This window comes from Eptesicus fuscus, chromosome 22 (assembly GCF_027574615.1).
Source record: "Eptesicus fuscus isolate TK198812 chromosome 22, DD_ASM_mEF_20220401, whole genome shotgun sequence".
NCBI classification, from domain to species: Eukaryota; Metazoa; Chordata; class Mammalia; order Chiroptera; family Vespertilionidae; genus Eptesicus; species Eptesicus fuscus.
In genome coordinates this window covers 38,962,316-38,975,912 of record NC_072494.1, presented here as the reverse complement: position 1 = coordinate 38,975,912, position 13,597 = coordinate 38,962,316, and the positions used below count along the sequence as shown (strand labels likewise).

The following is a 13,597-nucleotide window of genomic DNA, read 5'->3' as shown; positions in this document are numbered from 1 at the left end:
GTGCCGCTGGGTGTGGTGAGAGGCTCCAAGCCCTAACCCCAAACCCCCCACCCTCCGTGTTGCCTCTTCCCCCAGATGGGCCAAGGGCGGCTTCTCCATTGAAGATGCCCATGAGAGTCGCTATGAGACGAATGTTGACTATTCCTTCTTCACGGAGCCTGTGTCCTGTGAGGTTTACAACAAAGTGGGCAGCACCAATGTCAGCACTTTAGTGAATGTCCACTGTGAGTAGCTGCAAGGGCAGGGGCAGGGGCGGAGGGCAGGGGTGGGACATGGGGCAGAGGGCAGGGGAGGGACATGGGGCAGAGGGCAGGGGAGGGACATGGGGCAGAGGGAGGGGCCTATGAAGGGCCTGGGGTGGAGCTGGGAGGAGATGGGGAAGAAACGCAGGGCAGGAGAAAGGAGAGGAGGCTGATGGGAGCTGACCCGCTGCCCTCTACCTCAGTCGCCCCCCGGATTGTGGTTGACCCTAAACCTACGACGACAGACATTGGCTCTGATGTGACGCTCACCTGTGTCTGGGTTGGGAATCCCCCCCTCACCCTCACCTGGACCAAGAAGGACTCCAACATGGTAAGCCCCTTGCTGCCTCTCCCGGGTGCTGGGAGGAAAGAGCTATCTGGGGGGGGGCAGCATTAGTTTTCAGGTTGAACTTGGGATATTTCTAAGGTCTTGGGACTTAGAGGACAAGGACAGTTCCTGCGATCAACCTCCACCCCTCCTCCAAGAACAACTGTCCGGGTCCGGGGCCGTGGGAGGGGCGTGCTGGCGTGTGTGGGAGGAGGGGGAGGGCCTGAGAGGAGGCTCTGGGCTGGCAAGGGATGAGGTGAATGCTGCATCGGAAGGTGGGGGGCTGGAGAGGTCACGAGAGAGGGGAAGGCTGAATTCACAGCCCTCCAGAGACCGGCATTGAACAGTTTGGGCAGAAGAGGGACTTCAGGGTGAAACTGTCAGGTCATTCGGGGAGACGGCGTCCTCTGTGACCTCATCCGCCCTCTGGGCCACCTGCCGCTGTCCACCGTGCAGAGCTGGTGTGTTTAATGCCAACCTGTTTAGAGCCAGGGGAGGGACCAGACAGATCCTGGCCCTGTTTCCCTTCTGGGAATTCACTTGTGGCCCTTCCTGCTTTCTCTCCGATACATCCAATGCGGGCCCCCCGGACCTAGGGGCCCAGGCCTCCTGGCTCCCCACCCGAGGCTGCTCTCTCTGCCCAGGTCCTGAGCAACAGCAACCAGCTGCTGCTGAAGTCGGTGACCCAGGCAGACGCCGGCACCTACACCTGCCGGGCCATCGTGCCCCGCATCGGAGTGGCTGAGCGGGAGGTGCCGCTTTACGTGAATGGTGAGCGGCCCGCGAGGGGACTGGGCCTGGGGGGCCGGCGCTGCGGGCTCCAGCGGACCCTGACTGCGTCTTCTGCTTGCAGGGCCCCCCATTATCTCCAGCGAGGCAGTGCAGTACGCCGTGAGGGGAGACGGCGGCAAGGTGGAGTGTTTCATCGGGAGCACACCTCCCCCAGACCGCATTGTGAGTGCTGGGGCGCCCGGGGTTTGGGCAGTCAGTGCCCGCTCTCCGCTCCGCTCCGCCTCCTCCACTCCCTCTGTCCCTGCTCCTACTTCTCTCTACTTCCGATCCTCCAACTTTAGTCCCTCTGTCCCTCTCCTCGCTCTGTCCCACCACCTCTCTGACTTGTGTGACCCTGAGCAAATTGCTTAGTGTTTGACCCTCAGTGTCACCCTAACATGGAGCACGTGACAAGTAGCAGGAGCAGCAGGGGTGGAAGGCCAGGGGGCGCCCTCTCGAGGTTCACTGTCAGTTCCCTCGGTACCACTCTTTTTTTAATTGATTTCAGAAAGGGAGAAGGAGATAGAAACATCAGTGATGAGAATCACTGATCGGTTGCCTCCTGCCCACCCCACACTAGGGATCGAGCCCGCAACCGGCATGTGCCCTGACTGGGAATCGAACCTATAACCTGCTGGTTCATAGGTCGATGCTCAACCACTGAGCCACTCTTGCTCTCCTCCCTCACCTCCTTCCTTTGCTCCTGATCTTTCCTTGCTCCCTCCTCTTCCTCTCCCCTCAGCCCTGCCCAGCAGCTCTCCTTCCCACCCCGTCCCACAGCCACTCCCCTCCCTTCTCCTGGCTCTCCACCGGCTCCCGCACCATCCCCCTCCTCTCTCCTCTCCCCCACACCACGAGCCATTAATTCCTTCCGTGGCCATTAACCGTCAAACCCCTCATCACAGTTAATAACCATTTGGCTGCCTGCAGGGCTGCCCAGGGACACTTCATTACCACGGCTGCCGAACCGGGAGTGGCTCCGCTCCCGGGGGCTTTGCTTCCGAGCGGGGACAGCTGATCCTGGACAGGAGCCCGTTCTCAGCCATCACCACCCCTCACGCTCTCCTCGGGGGGAGGGGACGCACGGGGGCTGCCCTCCGGGAGCTCGGGGGTGAAAGAGCCTGGGACCCCCTCTCCTGTGGTAGCTCTTTGCCATTATGAGCGTGAGCGGCTGGGTCTCCCGAGGCAGCGGCAGGTTTGCGTGCAGCTGGCTCTGGTTGGGGTAGGACTGACGACTGGCTTATGTGGAAGAGGCCTTGTTGTCCAGTCTGGTCCTCTCACTTCACAGGTGAGGAGGCAGCCCGGAGAGGGAAGGGAGGCCACACGGGGACTCGAAGGGAGCACCGTGTTCTTGACTCCCCCCAACCCCCCCCCCAGGGCTTTTTCTACAACATCAGGGGCTCCCAAATGGTGCACCCACGTCACATACATCACATGGGCCCCTTATAAAAACACAGGTTCCGCCCTAGCTGGGTGGCTCAGTGGGGTGGAGCGTTGGCCCGCACACCAAGAGTGTACGGGTTTGATCCCTGGTAGGGACACATATGGGAGGCAACCGATCTAAGTTTCTCTCTCTCTCTCCTCCCTCTCTAAAAATCAATGAGCATATTCCTGGGTGAGGATAAAAAAAGGGGGTGGGGCCGAAACCGGTTTGGCTCAGTGGATAGAGCGTCGGTCTGCGGACTGAAAGGTCCCAGGTTCGATTCCGGTCAAGGGCACGTACCTTGGTTGCGGGCACATCCCCAGTAGGGGGTGTGCAGGAGGCAGCTGGTCGATGTTTCTCTCTCATCGATGTTTCTAGCTCTCTATTCCTCTCCCTTCCTCGCTGTAAAAAATCAATAAAATATATTAAAAAAAAAAAGGGGGGGGAGGGATAAGTCCCAGGAACGGGCATTTTGAAGAACGTCCCTCGATATGTCTGAATGTCCCTGGCATACGTCTCAGTCACGGGTGGGAGCCACCGCTTCTCCTAGGCCGGGGGTTCAGTGCCACGGTCTGAGGCAGTGGGTGTAAGAGCGATTAGGCTTGTTGCAGGGTGTGTGGGGCTGGGCCGCGTGGCCCACAGGGCACAGGCCTTGAGGAAGGGCGAGGTGTTCCTGCCCCCTGCCCCCCTCTCACCCCGGCCCTCCCCCCGCAGGCGTGGGCATGGAAGGAGAACTTCCTGGAGGCGGGGACGCTGGAACGCTACACGGTGGAGAGGACCAGCTCGGGAAGCGGGGTGCTGTCCACCCTCACCATCAACAACGTCATGGAGGCCGACTTCCAGACGCACTACAACTGCACCGCCTGGAACAGCTTCGGCCCGGGCACCGCCATCATCCAGCTGGAGGAGCGAGGTGACCGCGGCGGCGCTGGCTGGTGGCCGGGGCGCAGGACAGCCTGGGGGTCCTGCTCCCTCCTCTCCCCGGGGCTGGGCTCAGAGCGGGGGGTCACGGGCGTGGGCCTCCCCACTGGAAGCTGGCCTATTGCTCAGCGGGGGAGGTCCACTTACCTGTTGAAACGTTGGCTGTGCATCTGTTATATGCCAGGCCCCGTGCTCGGGGCTGCAGGGACCCATGTGCACGTGGTCCCTGCCCTCAGGCACGTTAGTGGAGGAGCTTACACGGTGGCGGCAAATGACTTCAGCTGGAGAAATGGCAAGTGATCTGTGAAAGGGAGCGGCCTGCCTCGCTGGGTGGGTGTGAGGGTTACCCGAGAGTATTCGTAAAATGCCTGGCACATGGCAGATGCCAGGGAGTTCGGGTTCCCTGCCTCTTCCAGGATCCTCAGTGTGATGGGAGACACATCCCCCCCGCCCCCCAGGCACTTCTAGTGTAACAACAACAGGCATTACCTTTGCCTTTTTTGCAAGTTCCCACGTCTGACGAGGGAAAAGGCTTTTATATATATACTAGAGGCCCAGGTGCACGAAATTCGTGCAAGGGGCTTGGCCCCCAGTGCAGGCCTCTGCCTCGGCCCCTGCTGCTGCAAAGCTTTGTCCGGAAAGTCATCTGGTCTAATTAGCATATTACTCTGTTATTATTTTTTACATACACACACACATATATGTATAACTAGCCATTTGACATGGGAAATGGGAATAACTGGGGATCCATCAGTTCTCAGCTGAGGGTGCCAGCAAGGAGGTGGTAGAGGAAGAGAATAGAGAGTAAGGCAGAGTTCCGCAGGCCAGGCTCTGCAGGGGAGGGGTCTTGACCCATCCAGGACTTCTGGGAGGGGAGAGAAAGCTGGAGTCGGAGTCCCAGGTGCTTCTCAGCTCCAGGGGCGGGGGGGGGCAGCAGGGGAACAAGGTGGCTGTTGGAGTTCTGGTGGGTGGGTGCCCAGGGGGCCTTCACGATGCTGGGGTGGTAAAGGAGGCCGGAACACACGTGGCCGATGGGAGAGTTTGGAGACAGCTGACCTCACACAGCCCAGCCAGGAGGGAGAGACCAAGGCTCATAGGAGGGTGGGACAGGAGAGGGACAGACGGACCACCAAGGCCAGGGTCGGGGGGGGCCCCAGCAGCTGGGATAAGGTATCACCACGCCCTCCACTCTGATCAAGCTTAAGCTCTGGCCCAAACCCAAGCACAATGCAGGCCTTCCTCTAAAATCCCACCTTGACGTAAGCAACCCGAGCACAATCCGGGGGAGGGGGGGGGGCCTGCGGCTGTGGCCAGCCTGGTCCTCGGCCAGCACTGAGCTCAGAGCCCCGGGGGTCGGGCTCCGGCCTTACCTCCTTTCCTTTCTCATCTGAAGAGGTGCTGCCTGTGGGCATCATCGCTGGAGCCACCATCGGGGCGGGCATCCTGCTCACCTTCTCCTTCATTGCCCTGGTGTTCTTCCTCTACCGGCGGCGCAAAGGCAGTGAGTATGGCCCGTGGGCACGGCCCGCCCCGCCCGCCCCAGGCCTCCAGCCGCGGGGCCTCGCTCCGGGGGGCCCGGGGTGTGGCAGTGGCGCTTCCCAGTCAAGGCGGGTCCAGAAGTCAGCCCTGCGAGGCTGGCAGCGAGCGTCCAGGCCGTCTCCCCTGTCCCAGGTCGCAAGGACGTGACCCTAAGGAAACTGGACATCAAGGTGGAGACGGTGAACCGGGAGCCACTCACCATGCATTCTGACCGGGAGGACGACACCGCCAGCGTCTCCACCGCGACCCGCGTCATGAAAGCCATCTACTCAGTAAGGGGCCTGCCCGCCCCCCCCGCCCTGGCCCACTCCCCTCCTCACTCTCCGGGGACCGGCCCCCCCTTAGTTCTCTAATAACCACTGTCCCTCGCTCCTCCTTCGGTCAGCTGGCCTTGGTCCACACACACACACATATGCACACATGTTCACACATGCTCACATACACATGCACACATGCTCACACGCCCTCCAGGCGGATTTCCCGCCGGCAGAGGCTAGGCAGGTGGGCCCCCCCCCTCCCCCGCCCAGACTTCCTTTGCCCCATCCTTTCCCTGCAGTGTCAGCACTGGAAACCCCTAGGATTTTTCACATCCGACAGCCTCATGGCTAGGTTCCTGAGCAGGGCAATGACCTAGCCCCGGTCACGTTGTGTGTTAGTGACACAATTGTGCTAGAGCCGGGTCCCTGGCTTCTTCCCACCACATCTCAAGTCTTCGCTGGCAGGGGGCACAGCCTCAAGCCCACCCAGGACCCCGGCCTTCCCATTGAGGATGGCCTCTGGGTGTGGGGATGGGGTGCGTGGGGGGTAAGAGCGGGACTCCTAAGGCCCACTCCTGCTGCTCTGCAGTCCTTCAAGGACGACGTGGACTTGAAGCAGGACCTGCGCTGTGATACCATCGACACCCGGGAGGAGTATGAAATGAAGGTGGGAAGGGGGAAGGGGCTGGGGCTGGGGGGGGGGGGGGGGGGTTGTCGGAGGGTCCTGGGGGCTGAGGATGGGAAGGAGGGTGGGTCAGGGAGGGAAGGCCAGGAGGTCCCCTGAAGGAGCGAAGGGGGCAGAAGGTATTTATTTGCTGGGAACACAGGGGCGAGCCGAGGAAGCCCCGAGGGGGCCACGGCCAGGTGGGACACCCCGCCACCAGGGGGCGCGCCCTCCACCCGCCTCTCTCACCGCCCAGGACCCCACCAACGGCTACTACAACGTGCGCGCCCACGAGGACCGGCCGTCCTCCCGCGCGGTGCTCTACGCCGACTACCGCGCGCCCGGCCCCGCCCGCTTCGACGGCCGCCCGTCCTCCCGCCTCTCGCACTCGAGCGGCTACGCGCAGCTCAACACCTACAGCCGGGCGCCCGCCGCCGACTACCCCGAGCCCGCCGCCCCGGGCCCCGCCACGCCCGCGGGCGCCGACACGGCCAGCCAGCTGTCCTACGACAACTACGAGAAGTTCAGCTCCCACCCCTTCCCCGGGGCGACCGGGTACCCCACCTACCGACTGGGCTACCCGCAGGCGCCCCCCTCCGGCCTGGAGCGGACCCCCTTCGAGGCCTACGACCCCATCGGCAAGTACGCCACGGCCACGCGCTTCTCGTACACGTCGCAGCACTCGGACTACGGGCAGCGCTTCCAGCAGCGCATGCAGACGCACGTGTAGCCGGACGGACGGACGGACGGACGGACGGACGGACGGCGGGCGGGCGCTCTGCGGGCAGAGGAGGAGCGGGTCCCTGATATTCAGGGGCGCTGCTCGCCGCTCCTGTCCCCAGCCAGCCTTCCTCCTTCCGCCGCGGCAGGTGGGGGGACAGGTCTCCCCCCGAAACACCCACCCGAGGTGCTCCGTGCTGCCCAGCCTCCTGGGCCTGCCCTTCGCTCTCCCGCGGGAGGGTGGGTGTGTCTCTGACCTGCCCCGGCGTGGGGCTGGGAAGGTGCATTCCTATCCCTTCCCGTCCCGCCCCTCTGGTCTCCCAGGAGTGGATGGGGGTTCGTGCGGGAGGGAGTCGGCTCTGGCCCAGGGGACCTGCAGTCTAGGGGTGAGTGGCGCTGGCACATAGAGGTGGAAACGGGATGGCCCGGCCGGTCCTCTGTCATCTGCATGTGTACCCCGGTGCACCCCCTTCCTCGGGACTGCAGAAGGTCCTGGGGTTTATTTTACCTCGGTCTAGAGAACAGCCCTGGCACCGAGTTCAAGTCCAGCCCCCACCCAGCGAGATGGAAATGCCCGCCCTCCTGGCTGCCCGGCTGTCAGTCTGCAGAGGGATCAGGTGCCCCCCTCCCCACCCCCCCGCCCGAAGCTGCCCTCTTTCCTTCTCTGTGCGGGGCTAGCCAGACATGTCAGGGGTCATGGTGGAAGAAGGAAAGGCCAGGAGCCATGTCCTGACTCACCAGCAAGACGGCTGTGTGTGACCTAGCCGTTTCCAGAACCCACGCTAGGGGCGCCCACCCAAGCCGCTTTCTCTCCCCAGTCTGCCCCCCTTCCTGGTTTGAATTCCTGCCTGGGGAGATGTGGGTGAGAGGGTAGGAGTACTTACTATAGGGTATTTTTTTCAAAGAAAAAAACAAAACAATAAACCCTCCCCAACAACAATAAACATCTCATTTGGGGGAAAAAAAGTAATAATAAAGCTGTAGGGATTCCCCCGCCCAAACACAAGTCCCCGTGGGAAGGAGCGGGCACCTGCTCTTCTCCGCCAGCTTCCTGGCACCGTCCGTTGCTCTGTCTCCGAGCACGCTGAATCTGTCTTTAAACATCCGGTGGTGAGACCTGTCTTGTGGATGGACTGACAGGCTTAGGGAGGGGACCTGGCTCTCGGACACCCTGTACCACCCCAGCCCACAGCTGCCTAGAGGCCACCTTCTGGGGGGTGGGGGTGAGGGGGGGGGAGATGTGCTCTTTACACGGGTTTTGCTTAAGCGTCTTTTCCCCCCTCTTGGATCAATCCTGTTCCTCGCTTTGCAGTGCCTTGAGCTCAGGTTGGCCGGCCCTGTGTGGGAGACTTGCAGGGAGCGGGTATTCTGAGCCCCTGACACTGTCAAGTGCTGCAGGTTTTAGGGGACAGAGGGGTCGGGGGGCCTGGTAAAAGGAAGGGCAGACTGGGTAAGGTGGTCCAGAGGGCACTGCAGGCGGCCGTGGCCCATGCTAACACCCACACATGCACACGCACAGCCCCCATGGCTCTCAGCCACCGCCTGCTAACCAAAGAGAACCAGCACTCCAAAGAGAACCCGTGTGGACCGCCCCCTCCCGAGGGCAGGGTCTGGAGTGCACCCCCACCTCGCTCAGCCCTGACGACACAGGTGGGGCCTCCTGTGTGATGCCCAGGATGCGCATCGGCCTTCCTCGTGGTCGCCGTTCATTATCAAGTTCGCTTTAGTGAGTTCCATGCTCCTCGGCCGTGGGCCATCGGCACCCTTTGGATGGGTCTGTGGAGTGACATTCCTGGCCTCACAGCTACCTCTGTCCTCCAGGAGGGGCCAGAGCCCTAGTGACCGGCCCTTTTGAAAACGTCCAGGCTCCTACCCATATCCACCCTGGAAGCGGACAGCCCCCTGCAGTCCTTGTAGGTGAGCTCAGTGAGAAGGCCTCAGTGTTAAGGATGCGGGTTCCTCTGCAAATTCATGCATCTTGATGATTTTTCACAGAATCCAAAAGTCATGGGCAATCTGTTAAACAACGGGAATATTCCAAAAGGCGTTTTTGTTTGGGGTTTGGTCAGATTCTCCTCTTTCCCCCTTTTTGGTTGAAGGGTTGGGTCCATTCTGTTGAAACGATGGAGAGGAGGGGGCCAAGGTCACTAGGTCACTCAGCTGACGTTGAGGGACCATTCATCTTCTGAGGCCTGATGCAGAGCTGCCGCACTCTCCTCTGTCCCTTCACCTTCCCTGGGGCCTCCTGGGTACCAAGCAAGTGAGGCATTTCCTGCCCAGCGACCACTTACAGGGTGAAGCCTGCCGGCTGAGGGGTGGGCACAGGGGGCGAGGCCCGAGGACAGCTGACCCCTCTGTGACGGGGCCTGTAGGAAGGGCATGTGGGTCCAGCACTTCTGACAAATTCTGGATCTGGAAGCGGTTCTTGTGCTGCTGGGTGAGCCACGGTTCCTTTGCGAGGGCCTCGCCTGCATCCTAAATCCTGGACCCCTCAGCCCACCCACAGAGTTAAGCAAAAACCTTAAGGCAGGAAGGAAGGTGGCCAGGGCTTAGAGCAGTGCTGTTTTGCTCGGGATGAAATGGTTGGTTTGCTCACCGTCTCCAGGACTCCAGGCGCTGTGTCTTCTCACCCAGCATCCTGAGGCAGCCTCTCTGCTTCCCAGGGGGAGCACACTGCCCTGGGGTCTCTGCCCCCGCGCCCTCTCATTACCCAGTTGGCACGCACGCTGTCAGGGGCCACACGTCCTGGGCTCCTTCAAATGGAATCAGGTGGTCTCACTGTAGGGTTTGAAGAAAATGATGTTAAAACCCAGACCCCAGCTGGACTGACCTGGCTTAGTCACTGCCTCTCTGCCGTGTGGACACTGTCCCCACTGCTACCCTGCCCAGGCCAGCCCAGCCCCAGAGCCCCCGGCTTCTCTGCCGCTTCGGTGCCCTGTGTGCCGGCCAGGTGACCGCCCTGCCTCTGCAGCCACGCGGGGTGGGGACTCACCCGGAAGGCATCGGGGAAGCCCCTGGCCACGGTGGGGCCAGCGAGGAAGTGACCATGGAACTGAAGTGCTCAGGCCCAGGGATGCCATTGGGAAGGCATTTATTTTTGTGAAGCGGCTATAAAATTGGCATTTAAATATCCCATTCCCTTCTCTCTGCTCTCCCTCCCCAGCTCCCCCCCCCCCGCCATTTCTCTCGTCTCCTGGAGGCCAGCCTCCTGAAAGGCCTCGCCTTGATCAGCTTGTCCTGACCTTTCACCTCTGGCCTCAAGGAGAGGACAGAAAGACGTGGCTTGGGAGACGGAGGGGAGGCAGAATTCTATTTTCCTGCATCACTGTGAGGGCCAGTCCTGCTCCCAGAGAAATACTTGCTGCGCATATTGGGGGCACCGGTACAAGCCTGCTCTTAAAAACAACTCCGTTTGCATGTAACTCACTCATTCTTACCAGTCTCCTGCCCCTGCTGGCTTTCTGATGGCCCCAGCCAGTCGTCTTGTCAAGTGTGGGTGGGCCGTGGCTCCTCTGGAGCTTCTGATCTTGAGATGCTGCCCCTGTGAACACCCCCACCTCGGGCGAGAGCAGCCACGGTGCAGTACAGTCAAACTCTCCGCTCACTCTTGCTAGCAATAGTGACTCAGAAGATTTGGCTGCTTCCAACTTCACCAGAAAGAGGCCCAGGGCTCCCTGTGGTCCCCTTTCTACCCCAACCGTTCTTGGGATTACAACCTCCATTTCTGGCTCCAAAAGAATTTTCCCCACGCGAACCCCAATACTAAATGGATCCATGATAATTAAAAGAAGAGAGAAAAATATTTTTGTTAGGACAGACCATCGTAGATTTTTAGCAATGTGTATCTGTGTGTCCTTCACAACTTTTCCTATTCTGCCTTTTTTTCATTTTCCTTTTTTAAAAAATATTATGTACTATATTTTTAGTCTCAAACACACTATATATTATATATATTTAATTTTTATATATAAATATAAATGTTCTAAAAAGTACCATGTTTTGTGTTATTCATGCATGAACTGCTCCAGATACGTAAAAGCTTGCCTGCTTTGGGGTGAAATGGTCCAAACTTTGGGGAAAGATAGGAGATTTTTGGGTTGAGATCGCAGACAGCGTCTTTGTGTCACCTCCAGGCCCTGGGCAAGCACCTTTCATTCAGCCGTTTGTGACGTACTGAGCCCCGAGGCCAACTATGGCAGTTCCCGCCTCCGTGCTTTGGGGACTCAGCATCCAAATGCTCTATGCCAAGTCTGATTATGGGATGGGGAAGGGGAAACTGAGTCAGGGATCGAGATTCCAAAGGATTTGGGAGTAGGGGTGGGACAGGATTGGGTTCGTTTATTGAAATGCAGTGGTTTGGTAAAAAGCAAAGTTACCAGGTCTCAACCTTTGAACTTGTAGTGAAACAAAATGAAAAAAACAAACAAACAAACAAAAAAATGGTGTACACACAGAAGCCATTCTGCTGAGAAATTCCAAATTCTATTTTGGCAGAGATTGTAAGGATTTCTCTTTGCTCATTTTACAGGATAATTTTTTTTACAAAGTTGTTTTGTTTGTTTGTTGTTGTTAATCCTCACCGGAGGGGATTTTTCCATTGATTTTTAGAGAGAGTGGAACCGGGAGGGGGAGTGACAGAGAGAAACATTGATGTGGTGAGACATATCGATTGGTTGCCTCCTGCACACACCCTGACCAGTGATCCAGCCTGCAACCAAGACTCATGCCCTTGACCGGAATCGAACCTGGGACCCTTCAGTGGCAGGCCGATGCTCTATCCACTGAGCAAACCCGGCCAGGGCAGATAATGTTTTTGAAAGCTATAACTCACTGGAGAGCTACAAAGGGTTGGTTGTTTTCCTCATCCAGTTAACAACCAACCAAACACGAGCTGTTCCACCGCAGCCTCTTTGTACATCTGGGACATGGGACATGGAGACAGAGAGGGGGGTGAAAGCTGAAGAAATACTTCTGAGGTAATGCCACCCATTTCCAAGGAGTTGGCGTTCATAGCCCCGAGCTACTGCTGAGGGAGGAGCAGGGAGCTGTGGGGCTGCAGTTTGGAGGCCTGTGTCCAGGGCCAAGAGCCTGTAGGTAGCCCACGGCAAGTCCAACCTGGTTGGGGAAGAGGCCCAGGTACAGGGTGAATCTTGAGGCTGCAGCCAGGTAAGTTGAACTGGCCCAGGTAATACAAGGCATGGTAGTTGGAATCCGAAAGCAAACAGAATAGGGTAATGGGGGTGGCGGGGAGGGGGGGGGGTGGACAAACAGGAGAATAAGCCAGTGTATGCAAACATGGAGGCCCAGGTGAATTCTGTTAGGCCCAGGAGTGTTAGCTGGGATGCTTCCCGTGCTGTGTGCACCTAGGATGCGTTTTATTCCTCGCTGCATCCCCAAGCCCAGGAGGGCCAGCAGGCGCTTTAGGACAAGTGTGAGCTAGGTAGGGCCCACAGGAGGCTCCAAGGAGCCAGACCCACTCTCTCCTCGAGGCGCATGACAGGCCACAGGAGCGTGTGCCCTGTATCCGGCCTCTTCCTGTGCCAGGGCCCCAAGCCCCTCCTTTATGTCACCCTAGACCAGTGGTCGGCAAACTGCGGCTCGCGAGCCACATGCGGCTCTTTGGCCCCTTGAGTGTGGCTCTTCCACAAAATACCACGTGCGGGCACGCACGCACGTACAGTGCGATTGAAACTTCGTGGCCCATGCGCAGAAGTCGGTTTTCGGCTCTCAAAAGAAATTTCAGTCGTTGTACTGTTGATATTTGGCTCTGTGGACTAATGAGTTTGCCGACCACTGGCCTAGACTGAGCATAAGTAATGACACCAACAACCCCTTTGTCACCATTCTTTGCAGCTTTAAAAGCCACCCCCTGTGGGGGGTGGCAATGGTAACATATGTACACATATAATACCTTAATTTAAAAAATTGGAAAAAAAAATAAAAACTTAAAAAAAAAAAGCCACCCCCTTAGGAGTTGGTCTGCCCTAGGCACAGACATGCTCCTGTCTGCACTCTCTCACCAAAGTGTGAAAGTTCAGGGTCCCCAAGAAACTTTAATTCCCAAAGGATCCACTCCTTCTACCTTCCCTTTCACCTACTGACATCTCAACACAGCTGATGGAATCGTGCCTTGTTTGGAGTAAGCCCTGCCCTCTCCTGCCCCTCTGGCTCCTGCCCCTCTGGCTCCTGCCCCTCTGGCTCCTGCCCCTCTGGCTCCTGCCCCTCTGGCTCCTGCCCCTCTGTGCTCCTGCCCCTCTGGCTCCTGCCCCTCTGGCTCCTGCCCCTCTGGCTCCTGCCCCTCTGGCTCCTGCCCCTCTGTGCTCCTGCCCCTCTGTGCTTTTGGAATGCCCAGGCCCTTCTACCTTCCCATGCCCACATTTTACTTCCCTTACTCAAAGGCCATCTCCTCCGGGAAACCTTGCCCAAGTCCCAGGACAGGTGGGCTGTAATCTGCTTACCTCACTTACACTTGTCTGATTGCATCACAGGGGTCTGTGTATGACACATTAGCATTAGCACTTCCTTCTTAAAATAAGGGCATTTAAAGGCAGAGAGCATGCATCATTTATTCTAGTATCCTCATCATCCAACGGAGTGGCATGTAGCCGCTCAGTATGTGCTAGAGGAATGCAGGGATGGAGGGAGAGGAAAAGGGGAAAACAACCCCATAAATGCAATGCATCAAGGCAGTTTAACCCAGGAGTCACGTGCCTGATGGAGCGGTACAGCCAC

General features: G+C 58.7%; 1 protein-coding gene and 1 long non-coding RNA gene across 3 annotated transcripts in view; one reads left to right on the top strand and one right to left on the bottom strand.

Annotated features, from left to right (window-relative positions):
* The window catches only part of KIRREL1 (kirre like nephrin family adhesion molecule 1), a 111,066-nt gene extending 101,042 nt beyond the window's left edge, over positions 1-10,024 (top strand). Inside the window, exons 7-16 of one of the 2 annotated variants that reach the window (XM_054711849.1) lie at positions 76-224; positions 446-573; positions 1,215-1,341; positions 1,424-1,524; positions 3,479-3,677; positions 5,079-5,186; positions 5,357-5,496; positions 6,071-6,148; positions 6,402-7,482; positions 7,557-10,024. In XM_054711849.1, the coding sequence (XP_054567824.1) occupies positions 76-224; positions 446-573; positions 1,215-1,341; positions 1,424-1,524; positions 3,479-3,677; positions 5,079-5,186; positions 5,357-5,496; positions 6,071-6,148; positions 6,402-6,875 (1,504 nt within the window). In that variant the 3' untranslated portion in view covers positions 6,876-7,482; positions 7,557-10,024. Of the gene's footprint in view, positions 1-75; positions 225-445; positions 574-1,166; positions 1,342-1,423; positions 1,525-3,478; positions 3,678-5,078; positions 5,187-5,356; positions 5,497-6,070; positions 6,149-6,401; positions 7,483-7,556 lie in introns of both variants that reach the window. The other variant, XM_054711848.1, reaches the window with a different exon arrangement.
* Positions 81-5,487, bottom strand: LOC129147918 (uncharacterized). The gene is made up of 4 exons (XR_008555137.1): positions 5,424-5,487; positions 5,056-5,166; positions 3,833-3,986; positions 81-165 (listed from the first exon to the last, which is right to left on the bottom strand). It is a non-coding gene; the product is annotated as an uncharacterized LOC129147918 (long non-coding RNA).
* Positions 10,025-13,597: the final 3,573 nt, after the last annotated feature.